Source organism: Pleurodeles waltl, chromosome 12 (assembly GCF_031143425.1).
Source record: "Pleurodeles waltl isolate 20211129_DDA chromosome 12, aPleWal1.hap1.20221129, whole genome shotgun sequence".
NCBI classification, from domain to species: domain Eukaryota; kingdom Metazoa; phylum Chordata; class Amphibia; order Caudata; family Salamandridae; genus Pleurodeles; species Pleurodeles waltl.
Genome location: NC_090451.1, coordinates 618594191 through 618606574, shown reverse-complemented (window position 1 = coordinate 618606574; position 12384 = coordinate 618594191). Strand labels below are relative to the sequence as shown.

General features: G+C 45.4%; 1 protein-coding gene across 3 annotated transcripts in view; it reads right to left on the bottom strand.

Moving 5' to 3' along the window:
- Positions 1 to 12384, bottom strand: part of ANKRD35 (ankyrin repeat domain 35) — a 436761-nt gene that overhangs the window by 73462 nt on the left and 350915 nt on the right. For all 3 annotated transcript variants that reach the window (XM_069217933.1, XM_069217935.1, XM_069217934.1), the window contains exon 5: positions 8897 to 8954. In XM_069217933.1, the coding sequence (XP_069074034.1) occupies positions 8897 to 8954 (58 nt within the window). The remainder of the gene's footprint in view (positions 1 to 8896; positions 8955 to 12384) is intronic.

Below are 12384 nucleotides of genomic sequence, written 5' to 3'. Positions count from 1 at the left end.
TATCAAAGTGCTGGACCCAGATGGGTATTTATATTTGTTATGTGGGTAACAATTGATTTATTCTGTATAGGACTCAGCTTTGACACACTTTTCTGCAAGCTAGGTGGCCACTGCTCAACAATGATACTGAACAGGATAAAGGAGGCCTTACAGGTCCAACTCTCCACTTTACATCAATCAATACAGCGGTAAGGAAAGAAAATGGGCAGTCGCACCTTCGACACTGTTATGAGGGCTCTTTGACTTTATCTAGGACACATCCTTACAGAGGATGCGTTAGTCCACTGAACCACCAGACCTGGCTAGTATGTGCGCACACAAAGACAAGATACGTTAGGAGCAAAAAAATACAGAAAGCACTAAGCTTATGTCTAGCATATCACTTCACTTTACAGAAATAAAACCAAACTTTCTAAAGCTCGAACATTCTCATTTTTTGTATATTTGTTTGCTTTTGAACTAAAGAAAATATTGAATAATTTGTGCACTTATTTAATGTATACGTTTCTAAAGTGGATTTTCAAATTGTACAAATTGATTAGGCCGGGGTACCCGGCTTCCAAAAATGATTCACTGGATGTCCACAGAAGTCAAAGATCCACTGGCTTCCTGGATTTAACTGATGCACCTTTAAAGCACAATTTGGCCTCCAGGTTCTCAAGTGAAAGAGTAGCTGTATCATTTTGCACCGTAATAATTGCTTTAATGTACAAAGCAATGTGTAGTGTGTAACACGTTTTTGATTTGCAATAATTTACAGTAACTGATCAAACAAAGGCGGTGTTTAATTTATGAAAATGTAAGTGCTAGGTCCCAAGGTGTTTCATAACAGCTGGTACCACCCACTGGTCCAGTCACTGAAATCAAATACCAGTATTAACTCCTAGCCATCACACTTAAATGAGTGTGACATCTTGGAATATTCTGGGCTACCCCAAGATGGTGGGATGGCTAGGGAGTGCTTGTTTTACCATTTTTTTCATTTTCATTACAATGAATTGCTAAACACTCTACTGCAGTGGTTCCCAACCTGTAGTCCGGGGACCCCTGGGGGTCCGTGAAGCCTCCTCAGGGGGTCCACGACTGCTTAGAAAATTAAATAATATTAACAGATTAGGTCCCCAGCTTTCAGTAATGACTCAGTGGGGGGGTCCCCACGTCCCAATAATGATTTAGTGGGGGGTCCCCGGCTCCAATATTGATAAAGTGGGGGTCCACAGAAGTAAAAAGGTTATGAACCACTGCTCTACTGAAGTGCTTTAAAAAAAAAAAAAGGTTGAATGTGCCACCATGTGGCATACACTCAAAAACAAGTGCTGGTGTTTAAAAGTAAGTGCCAGCACCGAGCACCAGCAAACACTGACATACATTAAGCAGCTGGAGTATCACTGCATGTATGGAAGATGGTTCCTTACCTGTAACAATTAGTTTGCAGATTTGGGGACTGACATGCTGTGCTCTCTCCCTGAATAAACTGCAGGGTTCGGAATTTTACAACTTTACTCTATCTTCAAAGTCCTTGTTACAGTTTGTGGGTGTGCATACAAATTTAGTTTGAGCCAGGAAACATTTACACAATGTTGTACACATCTGCTGCATGAATTATACATTTGATGATGCTTCAGACATGACACTGCGTAATGTATCTTTCGTTGTTTTAAGTATAAACACGTTCTTTATAAACTTTAATTATCTACTCTAATGCTAACCAAAGAGTGTATTCTTTTGTGGCTGGAGAGTATCCTGCCAAGCAAACGAAGAACTGTCTATGTCCACGAAACCTAATACAGGGAGGGATATACTGCATCTGATGGCTTGTTTGGACTAATATCTTTGCACTTACGTCTCAGACAGGACTTATGCTCCCAAGTCTTATACATTTTTATCAGTTTGCTTTAACAGACATTGAGGGAACGTAATCTACAAGTGGTTGGAAACCAGAACTGTGTGGCAAAGACAAATCAGGGGCAGGACTATGGCTAATGCAATAGGACCAGTGAGGCCTGCCCACTAGTTCGAGGGAGACCACTAGACCCCAATTACTAGTGTTAAGACCAAACCGAGAGGTAGGGTGCACATTTTCTTTGCTTGCATTAGGGCGCGAGGCACCCTTGCTACCCTACACTATCTTTGGTAACCCAGCCAAGCATGCATATTCATAGTGAATCTGCAATGTAATTGCCTCAAGACATTCATCAATGGTATTGCAATGTAAAATTTAAGTTCTGCATTTCATTATTGTTCAATCTTTTGAGAAGGGTTTGCTCACTTATCAGAATTATACCTTGAATCAGAGTGAAATATGGTCCCCTCTGAAATTCCATTTCCTTGTAATACAAGGATTGCCACCCTAAAACTTCTAATAATTGATTTATTTTCAATTGGCAAATCAAAGGTGAAATATTGTGAAAGATGATCCCTATTTGGAATTGGTACCTTTACTAGTTCAGAGAAAGCGCAGACACATTTTTCAGAGAGGTGAAATGCCCAGTGAGTGAAATATTTTAGAAATTAGGGCCAGATTAGTTCTATAAAAATATGAAGTGCATCACTAAGATCTGCCAAGCTCCGTTAAATAACGTGTGCGCAAGACTGAAATGTAGGCAGCCGCTGGATGACAATGACTGTAGATGGCTAATACGGGTGTAAAACCAGAACAAATGGCAGAAAATATCTGTGTAAGTGATGCAATGTCCAAGGCTGCATGAATCCTCTCCTGATTCCACTGCCAACTCACAGACCAGGAGGGTCAATGAAATAGGGTATCATTTTTATAAAATCACACCAGGAAAACAAGTTTTCAACATGGCTCTTGGGAGTGCAGTGAAAACATCTGTGTGGCATCAACACCAATAGTACTTAGTACAAGACAGTACTTTGAAACTGAGATGACGCTGTGAAATGAATCTATGAACAATATGCTTTCGACAGCTTGGAAAGGGCAAAAACACCACTATGTATTCACCAAGGCTTGCACTAGTAGGGACACAACTAAGAAAGGCAGGTTTTTATAATTTTAAAAGGTATTCTTCAAGGAAGATTTTGAATGTGCATGTGTGAGTAGCTTAAACGTGGGGCAAATGTACGTAGGTAGTAGTTTACAATTGCCAAATAGCAAAATTTTGTGATTCGCTGTTTGGTAATTGCAAACACCTATGTACTAATGTGTGCATTACACATTTTATGATTCCCTGTGGGTTGCAAACAGACCTACCTCATGAACATTAACAAGGTAGGTCTCGGTTTGCGGCCCGTGGGGAATCGCTAAAATCACAGGGATCGTGGCCTGCTGTGGTCAGCAGACCACCATGTTTTAAATAAAGCATTTTTTTTTTTTTTTAATGCAGCCCTTTTTCCGAAAAGGAAAATGGGACGCATTTTAGAAGAAAAAAAAAAAAAGTGAAAAGTTTTGTTTTTATTATTTAAGATTAGGCAGTGGTCCGTGAGACCGCTGCCTGCGCTTTTAAAATGTTTTATGGACATTCACTAAAGGTAAAGTGGTCCCTTGGGGGACCCTTTACCATTTGGAAATGGTTTACCACCTACTTGAAGTAGATGGTAAAATGCAAATGTTTTTCTACTGTACTTCGGTCGCAAAACATTCACAAATTTCACAACAATTTGGTATTAGAAAGGGATGCAATAAACCCACCCCTTCCTAATACCAAATCTGTGATTCAGTAATAGGTTACAGAATCGAACATTTAAAAAAGCATTTTTGTGTTCGCAAATGGCCTGATTCAGAGAATCTCACCATTTGCAAACACAAAAAAGCTTTGTACATCTGTCCCTAGTGCTATAAGAGAGGCCAGCAAAGCACTGCAGGAAACCGTGGAAAAATACTGAAGATAGATGAAGAAAAGTCTTAGTGCTCCACAACAGTGGTTAATGGCAAGCCGACCAAAAGCACTCTCAGAAATTAGGAAAATGCATGATTTTAGCCAAAGAATGAGGTTCGCAGGGCACTGTAGGTAAGTAAATATCAGTGAACTCACGTAAGTCACAGCACTCTGGACTCCCGCAGGTGAGTGGTTTTCAGAAATGTTGGGCTTAGTGGGATTCCTCGTTTACTGGCTGACTCCAAACCGGAAGAGAGCAACCACTCAGCATGGAAAATGGCAAGGGAGATTAACCCCCACTCTGCCAGTCTATATGTCAAAACTACGCCCAAAACAATCCAAATTTGCTCTTGCTTGCCATTGGGGTGGGCTGCTGTAAGCCCTGGACAGGCAACAATACTGCTAGGGCTTTAGAAGTGGGGGGTCAGGTCTGATGAGTGGACGGCCCACCCCATATTTTCTTCCTAAAAAAATGTGCACATCTGATGTGTAGTGGGCATTTTGACCCCTGAGGGGAGGTTTGTGATAAACTTCACCAATATGCCCCCAGGTGGAGGGGTGGCAGGAAGATTGTTCGTGCCCATTCTTGGAAGGGGTACGGCCTGATTCCTTGGTAGGCCACCCCACTATGTTGTCTGTACCTTAAAACCTTGGTGTCTAGTGTGCTTTTTATGCTCCGGGAGAGGCAGATTGGAGGCAAACCTCCAATGAGACCCCAAATGGGGCAGAGATACTGTATTATCCAGTGAGGAGAGCAGAGGGCCACTGGCCTTTGCCCAGTGGCCGGCACCACACAAAAAAAAAAAAAATCCTTGTGTCAAGGGAGCTTAGTACCCTTCTCCAGTGGGGCAGATTGGAAGCAATCTCTCTTATCTGCCCCTAGAAGGGGTGAATTTTTGTATTGTCCCGGGAGAGCTGGAAACAGAGGTCCATGCGAAAGAAGCTATCTCTGAAATCTTTGGAGTCAAGTGGCCTTCTACTCCACTGAGGGGGAAGATTGGAGACAAATCCTGTATCAGCCGGAGGACTGTCTGCTGCTCCAGGGGTGCAGGCACGGCCCGATGTCAGGGTGGACTGTCCCACTCTATTTATTTTCTGAAATGGGGAGATCCTTGGTGTATAATTATCTTTTAACCACCCCGTGTAGGAAGGGGGGATTAGACTGGGGAAATCCCCACTATCATCTCCGCAGTTGAGGCAGAAAGACTCAGTGGCCCTTATCGGGTGGAAGCATGACCCAGTGCCAGGTTTGGTCGCCACACCCATTTTATTTTTTGCAATGTGGAAGTCATTGGTCCCGCTGAGTGGAGGCAAAAAGACTGAATTGCTCATATTGGCCTAGTTGGGAAAGAACGCTGGCTCTAGCCCAGGTGGGTGCTTCACCCCACAAAGAACTACTTTCTAGATTCTAGTAGGGTGAAACCCTCCGTGGGGACTGCCCACGACAGAGAGGCATTACCAGCGCTGGCTTACCTCCAAAGATCAGTGCACCTAGGGCAGAGTTAGGCCAATCACACCCCCCACCGCCCTCTCCCACAGCAATGATCAAAAGTTAAAGTAGAGCACACCATTCCCATCACCAGAAGCATCTCCTCCTCTTGTGTGGCTGTCTGCGCGTTCCTTACTGCCGCACTGAAGGCGGAGCGATCATTGAGGACTGACTGACAAACGAAGCCAGTGGTTAAATCACTGCAATGGGACATTGGGACGGTTTTTGTCATGCGTGCCCTGTAAGTGTCAATCCTGGGAGGGCTCCTTGTTGTAACCCACAAATTCTCGCCCCACAACGCCCCCTCCCCCCCCAATTTCTGATCAGGAATCACACTGTAGATACCTTTATACTTTTAGGGAGACCTGGCTGCCAATAGCATTTTGGCAATCATGTATTAGACTGCATTTTTACAAAGAATAACTGAACATAACTGCAATATATGAATTCTTAAATACGTTCAGATCTTCAGATTTTATAGAATGATGTGGAAAAATATATTATTCCGGGAAGACCTGATGAAATTGACATTTTTTTTTTAGATGGGCGAGGATGAGGCACAGGAGTGAAAATGTTGAAGTCCGTTGATTTACAGGATCTCAACTGTCCGTGTGAATGAACCATCTATGTTTATTAGAGCTTACATGATCAGGGACCTATATATATATATATATATATATATATATATATATATATATATATATTTTTTTACATGTGTATTCTTTTTATATATCGACGGGCTCTCGAACCTGTCACCAAGCACAGAACCCTTTGGCAGCCTTCCCTGTTATATATTAGTTCGAGGCTCTTGGTTGTTCATAGGAACCCTGCGGCCGGCGCTGCTGAATGCCAGGCTCACCAAATACCAAAGGTGCGTAGTGTGGATTCCACCTTATGATTTTTAGGGTCGAGCCTGCGTTGCATGCGCTCGCGCATGCGTATCGCAGCGAGACGCTTTAGCTATTAGAAAAGGGCTCGGAGCCCTGTCGACGTCATGTCAGTGTGTTTGATTGGTTCGTGGGCTTGCCTAGTAAAATCTGCTTGCTTTCATTAGTGGAAGGCATGCACACGTCATGCCTTTTCCAGTGGTTAGCCCTCCTCGAGTGCAGCGACCAAGTACAGAAAACATGCGAGGCTCGCTGTTTTCTGTCGGATCATGGACTACTTTTTCTCTATTTTCCTAGCGCGATTTTGCTTGGCAGAAGTCGAGCGCTTTACACATTTAATTTCACTTTTTCGGGTTACGTACATAAAAGCACTTTTGCCGATAGATGAAAAGTCGGGGTAGGAGTTCACAAAGCAATCAGCTCTAACATGAGCAAACGCGAGACCCGTTGCATTGGAAATGCTTGTTTCTTCTGCCACCATGCTCTGGCTGTCTATTATCTTACTCTTGCAGGATCCCTGCTTTCGCCCTTTGTTAGGTTTTGTTACGTTTGTTTCTCCACCTTTCTCTGCCTTTTTCCCTCTTGTTCTGGGTAAAAATCTGATGATAAAAATAAGTGACGTTCCTTACAAACAATGGCAAACATAAAGCACGGCCAATAATAAAATCTGGAATGACGCAAGTGATACAAGTTTTTTGGTGATTTAAAGACACAGTGCTATTAATTCCATCTCAACTCCTCACATCTGCTCTTCACTGTGTGGCCTCGGCCAACCTCGCCAGGTGCACTGATGATCGAGGCATAGAACAAGAGATGTATGCAAAGAACAAACCGAGGCCTATTCTGGTGCTGATGCATCACAATAGCGAGTACCAGTCACTGCTGGATTCAAAGGAGAGCCGAGGATAAAATAAAGAAAGGGGAAATTCCGCCCTGTTAGGACAGGCCTTTGTTCCTGACCTGAACCGTGCTGGCTCTGGATGTACACAGACAGTCACAGGAAAGTTTGGCTGAAGCTAACTGGGCTCCACAAACAGCTGAACACAGGGCTTTGTGATGTGCTTGTGTGGGTGGGCTATGTTCGTGTAATACGTGGTGTGAATGGCTTGAAGAGCAGATTAGTGAAATGGTTTGGGTGTGCTTGGAATTCTTGGCATCCTATATTTAATTATTGTGTTCTGAGCATGATGGTGGTAGTGCAGGTCTCCATGTATTCTGGAGGAGAGGGGCGGAAGATAAATGTGTTTTTTCATTTTCTTCGTCCTACATAGTGATTTAGGAGGAGGAATGATTTACTGTAGCGCTGGAGTCAGACTTTTCCCAGCATCATTATCACTGGGGAGAACATGCGGTCTCATCTTTGGTGGGAGAGAAATAGCATGCAGCCTTGCCGATCGGTCTACACGCCTACTCAGGGAAGGATCCTCAACCCTGAAAGAGGTCACCCGCGGTGAGAGATCATGAAGGCGCCTTAGCTTCATAGTGACCCAAGAGTCCAATGACATGGGAGAAAGAGAAGGAGACTGCAGTCTCTAATCAAGCACGAGGGAGGAGACCCCACTGTAGAATTAGTAAGCAAGCTACCTGACCTGGAAGTCCCAACTCCCCAATCTCCATGCTCACCAATTGAGGATTGAGGGCAAGGTAATGTCTTATATGGGATTATGAGGAAGAGGTACACAGAAGGTGGGGGACGACGGGGGGGTGAGGGGGCTGGGGGGAGGGTGTGAGGGCCTGATCAGACGAGGGGCAGCAGAGGGAGATAGAAAGTCCTGCCTCGGCTACCACCACAGGGGTTGCGGAAGTGAGAGAGAGGACGCACCGTTCAACCATCCTAGGCGCACGTGAAGCAGAAGAGACCTAGGATATGGTCCAGTGTTTCATTCCTAAAACCACACCCTACCCTGCCAAAGGCATTTTGTATCAACTAATGTTGCCATACAGGAACAGGGATCGCATAAAACACAAGTGCTTAGGTGTATGTACATTACAGGAAACTGAGTTTGGGAGGCAATTCTCACATTTCCCTGTAAGAAAACTGAAGCACAAGAAAGCATGCGCCTTAGGTAAGAGAAGACTATTCGTTAGAAAAGGATACAGAAAATAGCCTCAATTGTTAAACAAAAGCAAATATTACCGCATTACTGAAATGTCGCATTTCACGAGACGGTTTTGGTTATAATTTTTTGCATTTCCAGTCTCAATCAGGAAAGGTGAAACAAAAATGTGTTACTGCAGACACAGCAATTATGTATGTTAGGGATGGGAGATAAGAACTGGAATCAATTCCGTGGGTGGCACATTTCAACCAATAGGCCTGAGATAAATGGAAGTAAATCATGCCAGCATTAAAACTGCAAAGATTAGAAGGAAGAACATATTTTCTGCTCCATCACGGCTGCCACGTTGCAGTGACCTGTTGGTTGACTGCCCAATCTCTAACATAAAATTAAAAAGTTCCTTTGCAGGATGGATTCAACTGCGAATCCTGTGACTAATGAAATGAGTACCAGCGAGGAATGCAATATCAAAGGTGCTAAATATGTGCTACAAAAATGACCAATATCATGAAATTTGAGATACGTGTTTCAAAATGATACAACAAATTGATATCTAACATTTGGCCACCGTCAGCAAGTCACAGTAGAACGACTGTTGCTCTCGCTTGCTATATGGCTCACCTGCACAGTGCAGCGCTGTCCGGCTGTGGAAGTCAATGGATTCCTCATTGGCGCCGTGCTGAAATTAAAAGCAGAGGGTTACATCGCATGATCTAATCTAAGATTCTGCTTGTGCGTTTGAGACTTATCTCTGATTTGACCTCTCCCCAGATGTGATTACAGAAACTACAGAGATGGGGCAAATTCTAATTCCAAATTAGTTCTGGGTTCCAACCAGGTGGGGTAGAACCATGACTCCCCTGCAATCAACGAACCATCCAAATACACAACCACAGCATATATGTCTGAACAATGCTCTTTATACATGAAACATGGTGGGAAAATTTGTTGCTTGAGGATTGCATTATGCTGGCCCATGCCACCAGTGGATGCAACCATCTGACCTGCAAGAATCTTCAAAGATCATGTGATGGGACTCCTAGGCTACCGGAGACAAGTTACAATGCTGCCTCCTTGTTTAAGGAACAAACAGACTAGTATCCGTAACGCATTGACAAAGGAGTCTGTAATTAAGGAACCTTCTACAATCAATTTTAAAAAAAAGGACAGTGTTGGGTTATTGTAGGAGGCTGGCCTGGCTTGTAGTGGGTACCAGAGGTACTTACACCTTGTGCCAGGTCCAGTTATCCCTTATTAGTGTAGAAGAGGTGTTTCTAGCAGCTTAGGCTGATAGAAGGTAGCTATGGCAAAGCAGCTTAGGCTGAACTAGGAGACGTGTAAAGCTCCTACTATACCACTGGTGTCATATGCACAATATCATAAGAAAACACAATACACAGAAGTACTAAAAAATAAAGGTACTTTATTTTTATGACAATATGCCAAAAGTATCTCAGTGAGTACCCTCAGTATGAGGATAAGATATATACACAAGATATATGTACACAAACCAAGATTATGCAGGTAATAGCAAGAAAAGTAATGCAAGCAGTGCAAAATTACAGTAGACTGCAATAGGAGCACATAGGTATAGGGGCAACACAAACCATATACTCCAAAAGTGGAATGCGAACCACGAATGGACCCCAAACCTATGTGAGCTTGTAGAGGGTTGCTGGGACTGTAAGAAAACAGTGAGGGTTAGAAAAATAGCCCACCCCAAGACCCTGAAAGGTAGGTGTACAGTGCACCTACTACCCCCAGAGAGCACAGAAGTCGTGATTGGGGGATTCTGCAGGAAGAACAAACACCAGCAATGCAACAACAGTGGATTTCCGGACCTGAGTACCTGTAAGACAAGGGGACCAAGTCCAATAGTCGTGACAGTGTCGAGAGTGGGCAGGAGCCAAGGAAATGCCAGCTGATGGTGCAAGGAAGCTGCCACCTGTTGGAAGAAGCTTGGAGTTCTGCAGGAAAGAAGAGGACTAGGAACTTCTCCTTTGGAGGATGGATGTCCCACGTCACGATAAAGCTTGCAGAGGTGTTCCCACACAGAAAGACCACAAACAAGCCTTGCTAGCTGCAAGGGTCACGGTAGAGGTTTTTGGGTGCTGCTGTGGCCCAGGAGGGACCAGGATGTCGCCACTTGGAGGAGGAGACAGAGGGAGCGCCCAGCAAGTCAGGGAGCCCTCACAGAAGCAGGCAGCACCCGCAGAAGTACCTGAAGAAGAGTGAACCGGAGTCCACACGAAGTCACAAAAGGGAGTCCCACGACGCCGGAGGACAACTCAGAAGGTTGTGCACTGCAGGTTAGAGTGTCGGGGACCCAGGCTTGGCTGTGCACAAAGGAAATCCTGGAAGAGTGCACAGGAGCCGGAGCAGCTGCAAATCACGCGGTACCCAGCAATGCAGTCTAGCGTGGGGAGGCAAGGACTTACCTCCACCAAACTTGGACTGAAGAGTCACTGGACTGTGGGAGTCACTTGGACAGAGTTGCTGAGTTCCAGGGACCACGCTCGTCGTGCTGAGAGAGGACCCAGAGGACCAGTGATGCAGTCTTTTGGTGCCTGCAGTTGCAGGGGGAAGATTCCGCCGACCCACGGGAGATTTCTTCAGAGCTCCTGGTGCAGAGAGGAGGCAGGCTACCCCCAGAGCATGCACCACCTGGAAAAAGTAGAGAAAGCCGGCAGGATGAAGCGATACAAGGTTGCTAGTAGTCGTCTTGCTACTTTGTTGCGGTTTTGCAGGCGTCCTGAGCAGTCAGCGGTCGATCCTTTGGCAGAAGGTGAAGAGGGAGATGCAGAGGAACTCTGGTGAGCTCTTGCATTCGTTATCTGGTGAGATCCCCAAAGCAGAGACCCTAAATAGCCAGAAAAGGAGGTTTGGCTACCTAGGAAGGAGGATAGGCTACCAAGAGAGGTAAGAGGCTATCAGAAGGAGCCTCTGACGTCACCTGCTGGCACTAGCCACTCAGAGCAGTTCAGTGTGCCACAAACACCTTTGTTTCCAAGATGGCAGAGGTCTGGGACACACTGGAGGAGCTCTGGGCACCTCCCCTGGGAGGTGCAGGTCAGGGGAGTGGTCACTCCCCTTTCCTTTGTCCAGTTTCGCGCTAGAGCAGGGCTGGGGGATCCCTGAACCGGTGTAGACTGGCTTATGCAGAGATGGGCACCATCTGTGCCCATCAAAGCATTTCCAGAGGCTGGGGGAGGCTACTCCTCCCCAGCCCTCACACCTATTTCCAAAGGGAGAGGGTGTTACACCCTCTCATAGAGGAAGTCCTTTGTTCTGCCTTCCTGGGCCAGGGCTGCCTGGACCCCAGGAGGGCAGAAACCTGTCTGAGGGGTTGGCAGCAGCAGCAGGTGCAGTGGAGAACCCGGAAAGGTAGTTTGGCAGTACCCGGGTTCTGTGCTAGAGACCCAGGGGATCATGGAATTGTCCCCCCAATGCCAGAATGGCATTGGGGGGGACAATTCCATGATCTTAGACATGTTACATGGCCATGTTCGGAGTTACCATTGTGACGCTGTACATAGGTAGTGACCTATGTACAGTGCACGCATGTAATGGTGTCCCCGCACTCACAAAGTCCGGGGAATTTGCCCTGAACGATGTGGGGGCACCTTGGCTAGTGCCAGGGTGCCCACACACTAAGTAACTTTGCACCTAACCTTCACCAGGTGAAGGTTAGACATATAGGTGACTTATAAGTTACTTAAGTGCAGTGGTAAATGGCTGTGAAATAACGTGGACGGTATTTCACTCAGGCTGCACTGGCAGGCCTGTGTAAGAATTGTCAGAGCTTCCTATGGGTGGCACAAGAAATGCTGCAGCCCATAGGGATCTCCTGGAACCCCAATACCCTGGGTACCTCAGTACCATATACTAGGGAATTATATGGGTGTACCAGTATGCCAATGTGAATTTGTAAATTTTGTCACTAGCCTGTTCGTGACAAATTTAGAAAGCAGAGAGAGCATAACCACTGAGGTTCTGGTTAGCAGAGCCTCAGTGAGACAGTTAGGCATCACACAGGGAACACATACAGGGCACATACTTGGCAGTGTCCCAGTGACACATAGACTAAAACAACATATATACAGTGAAAT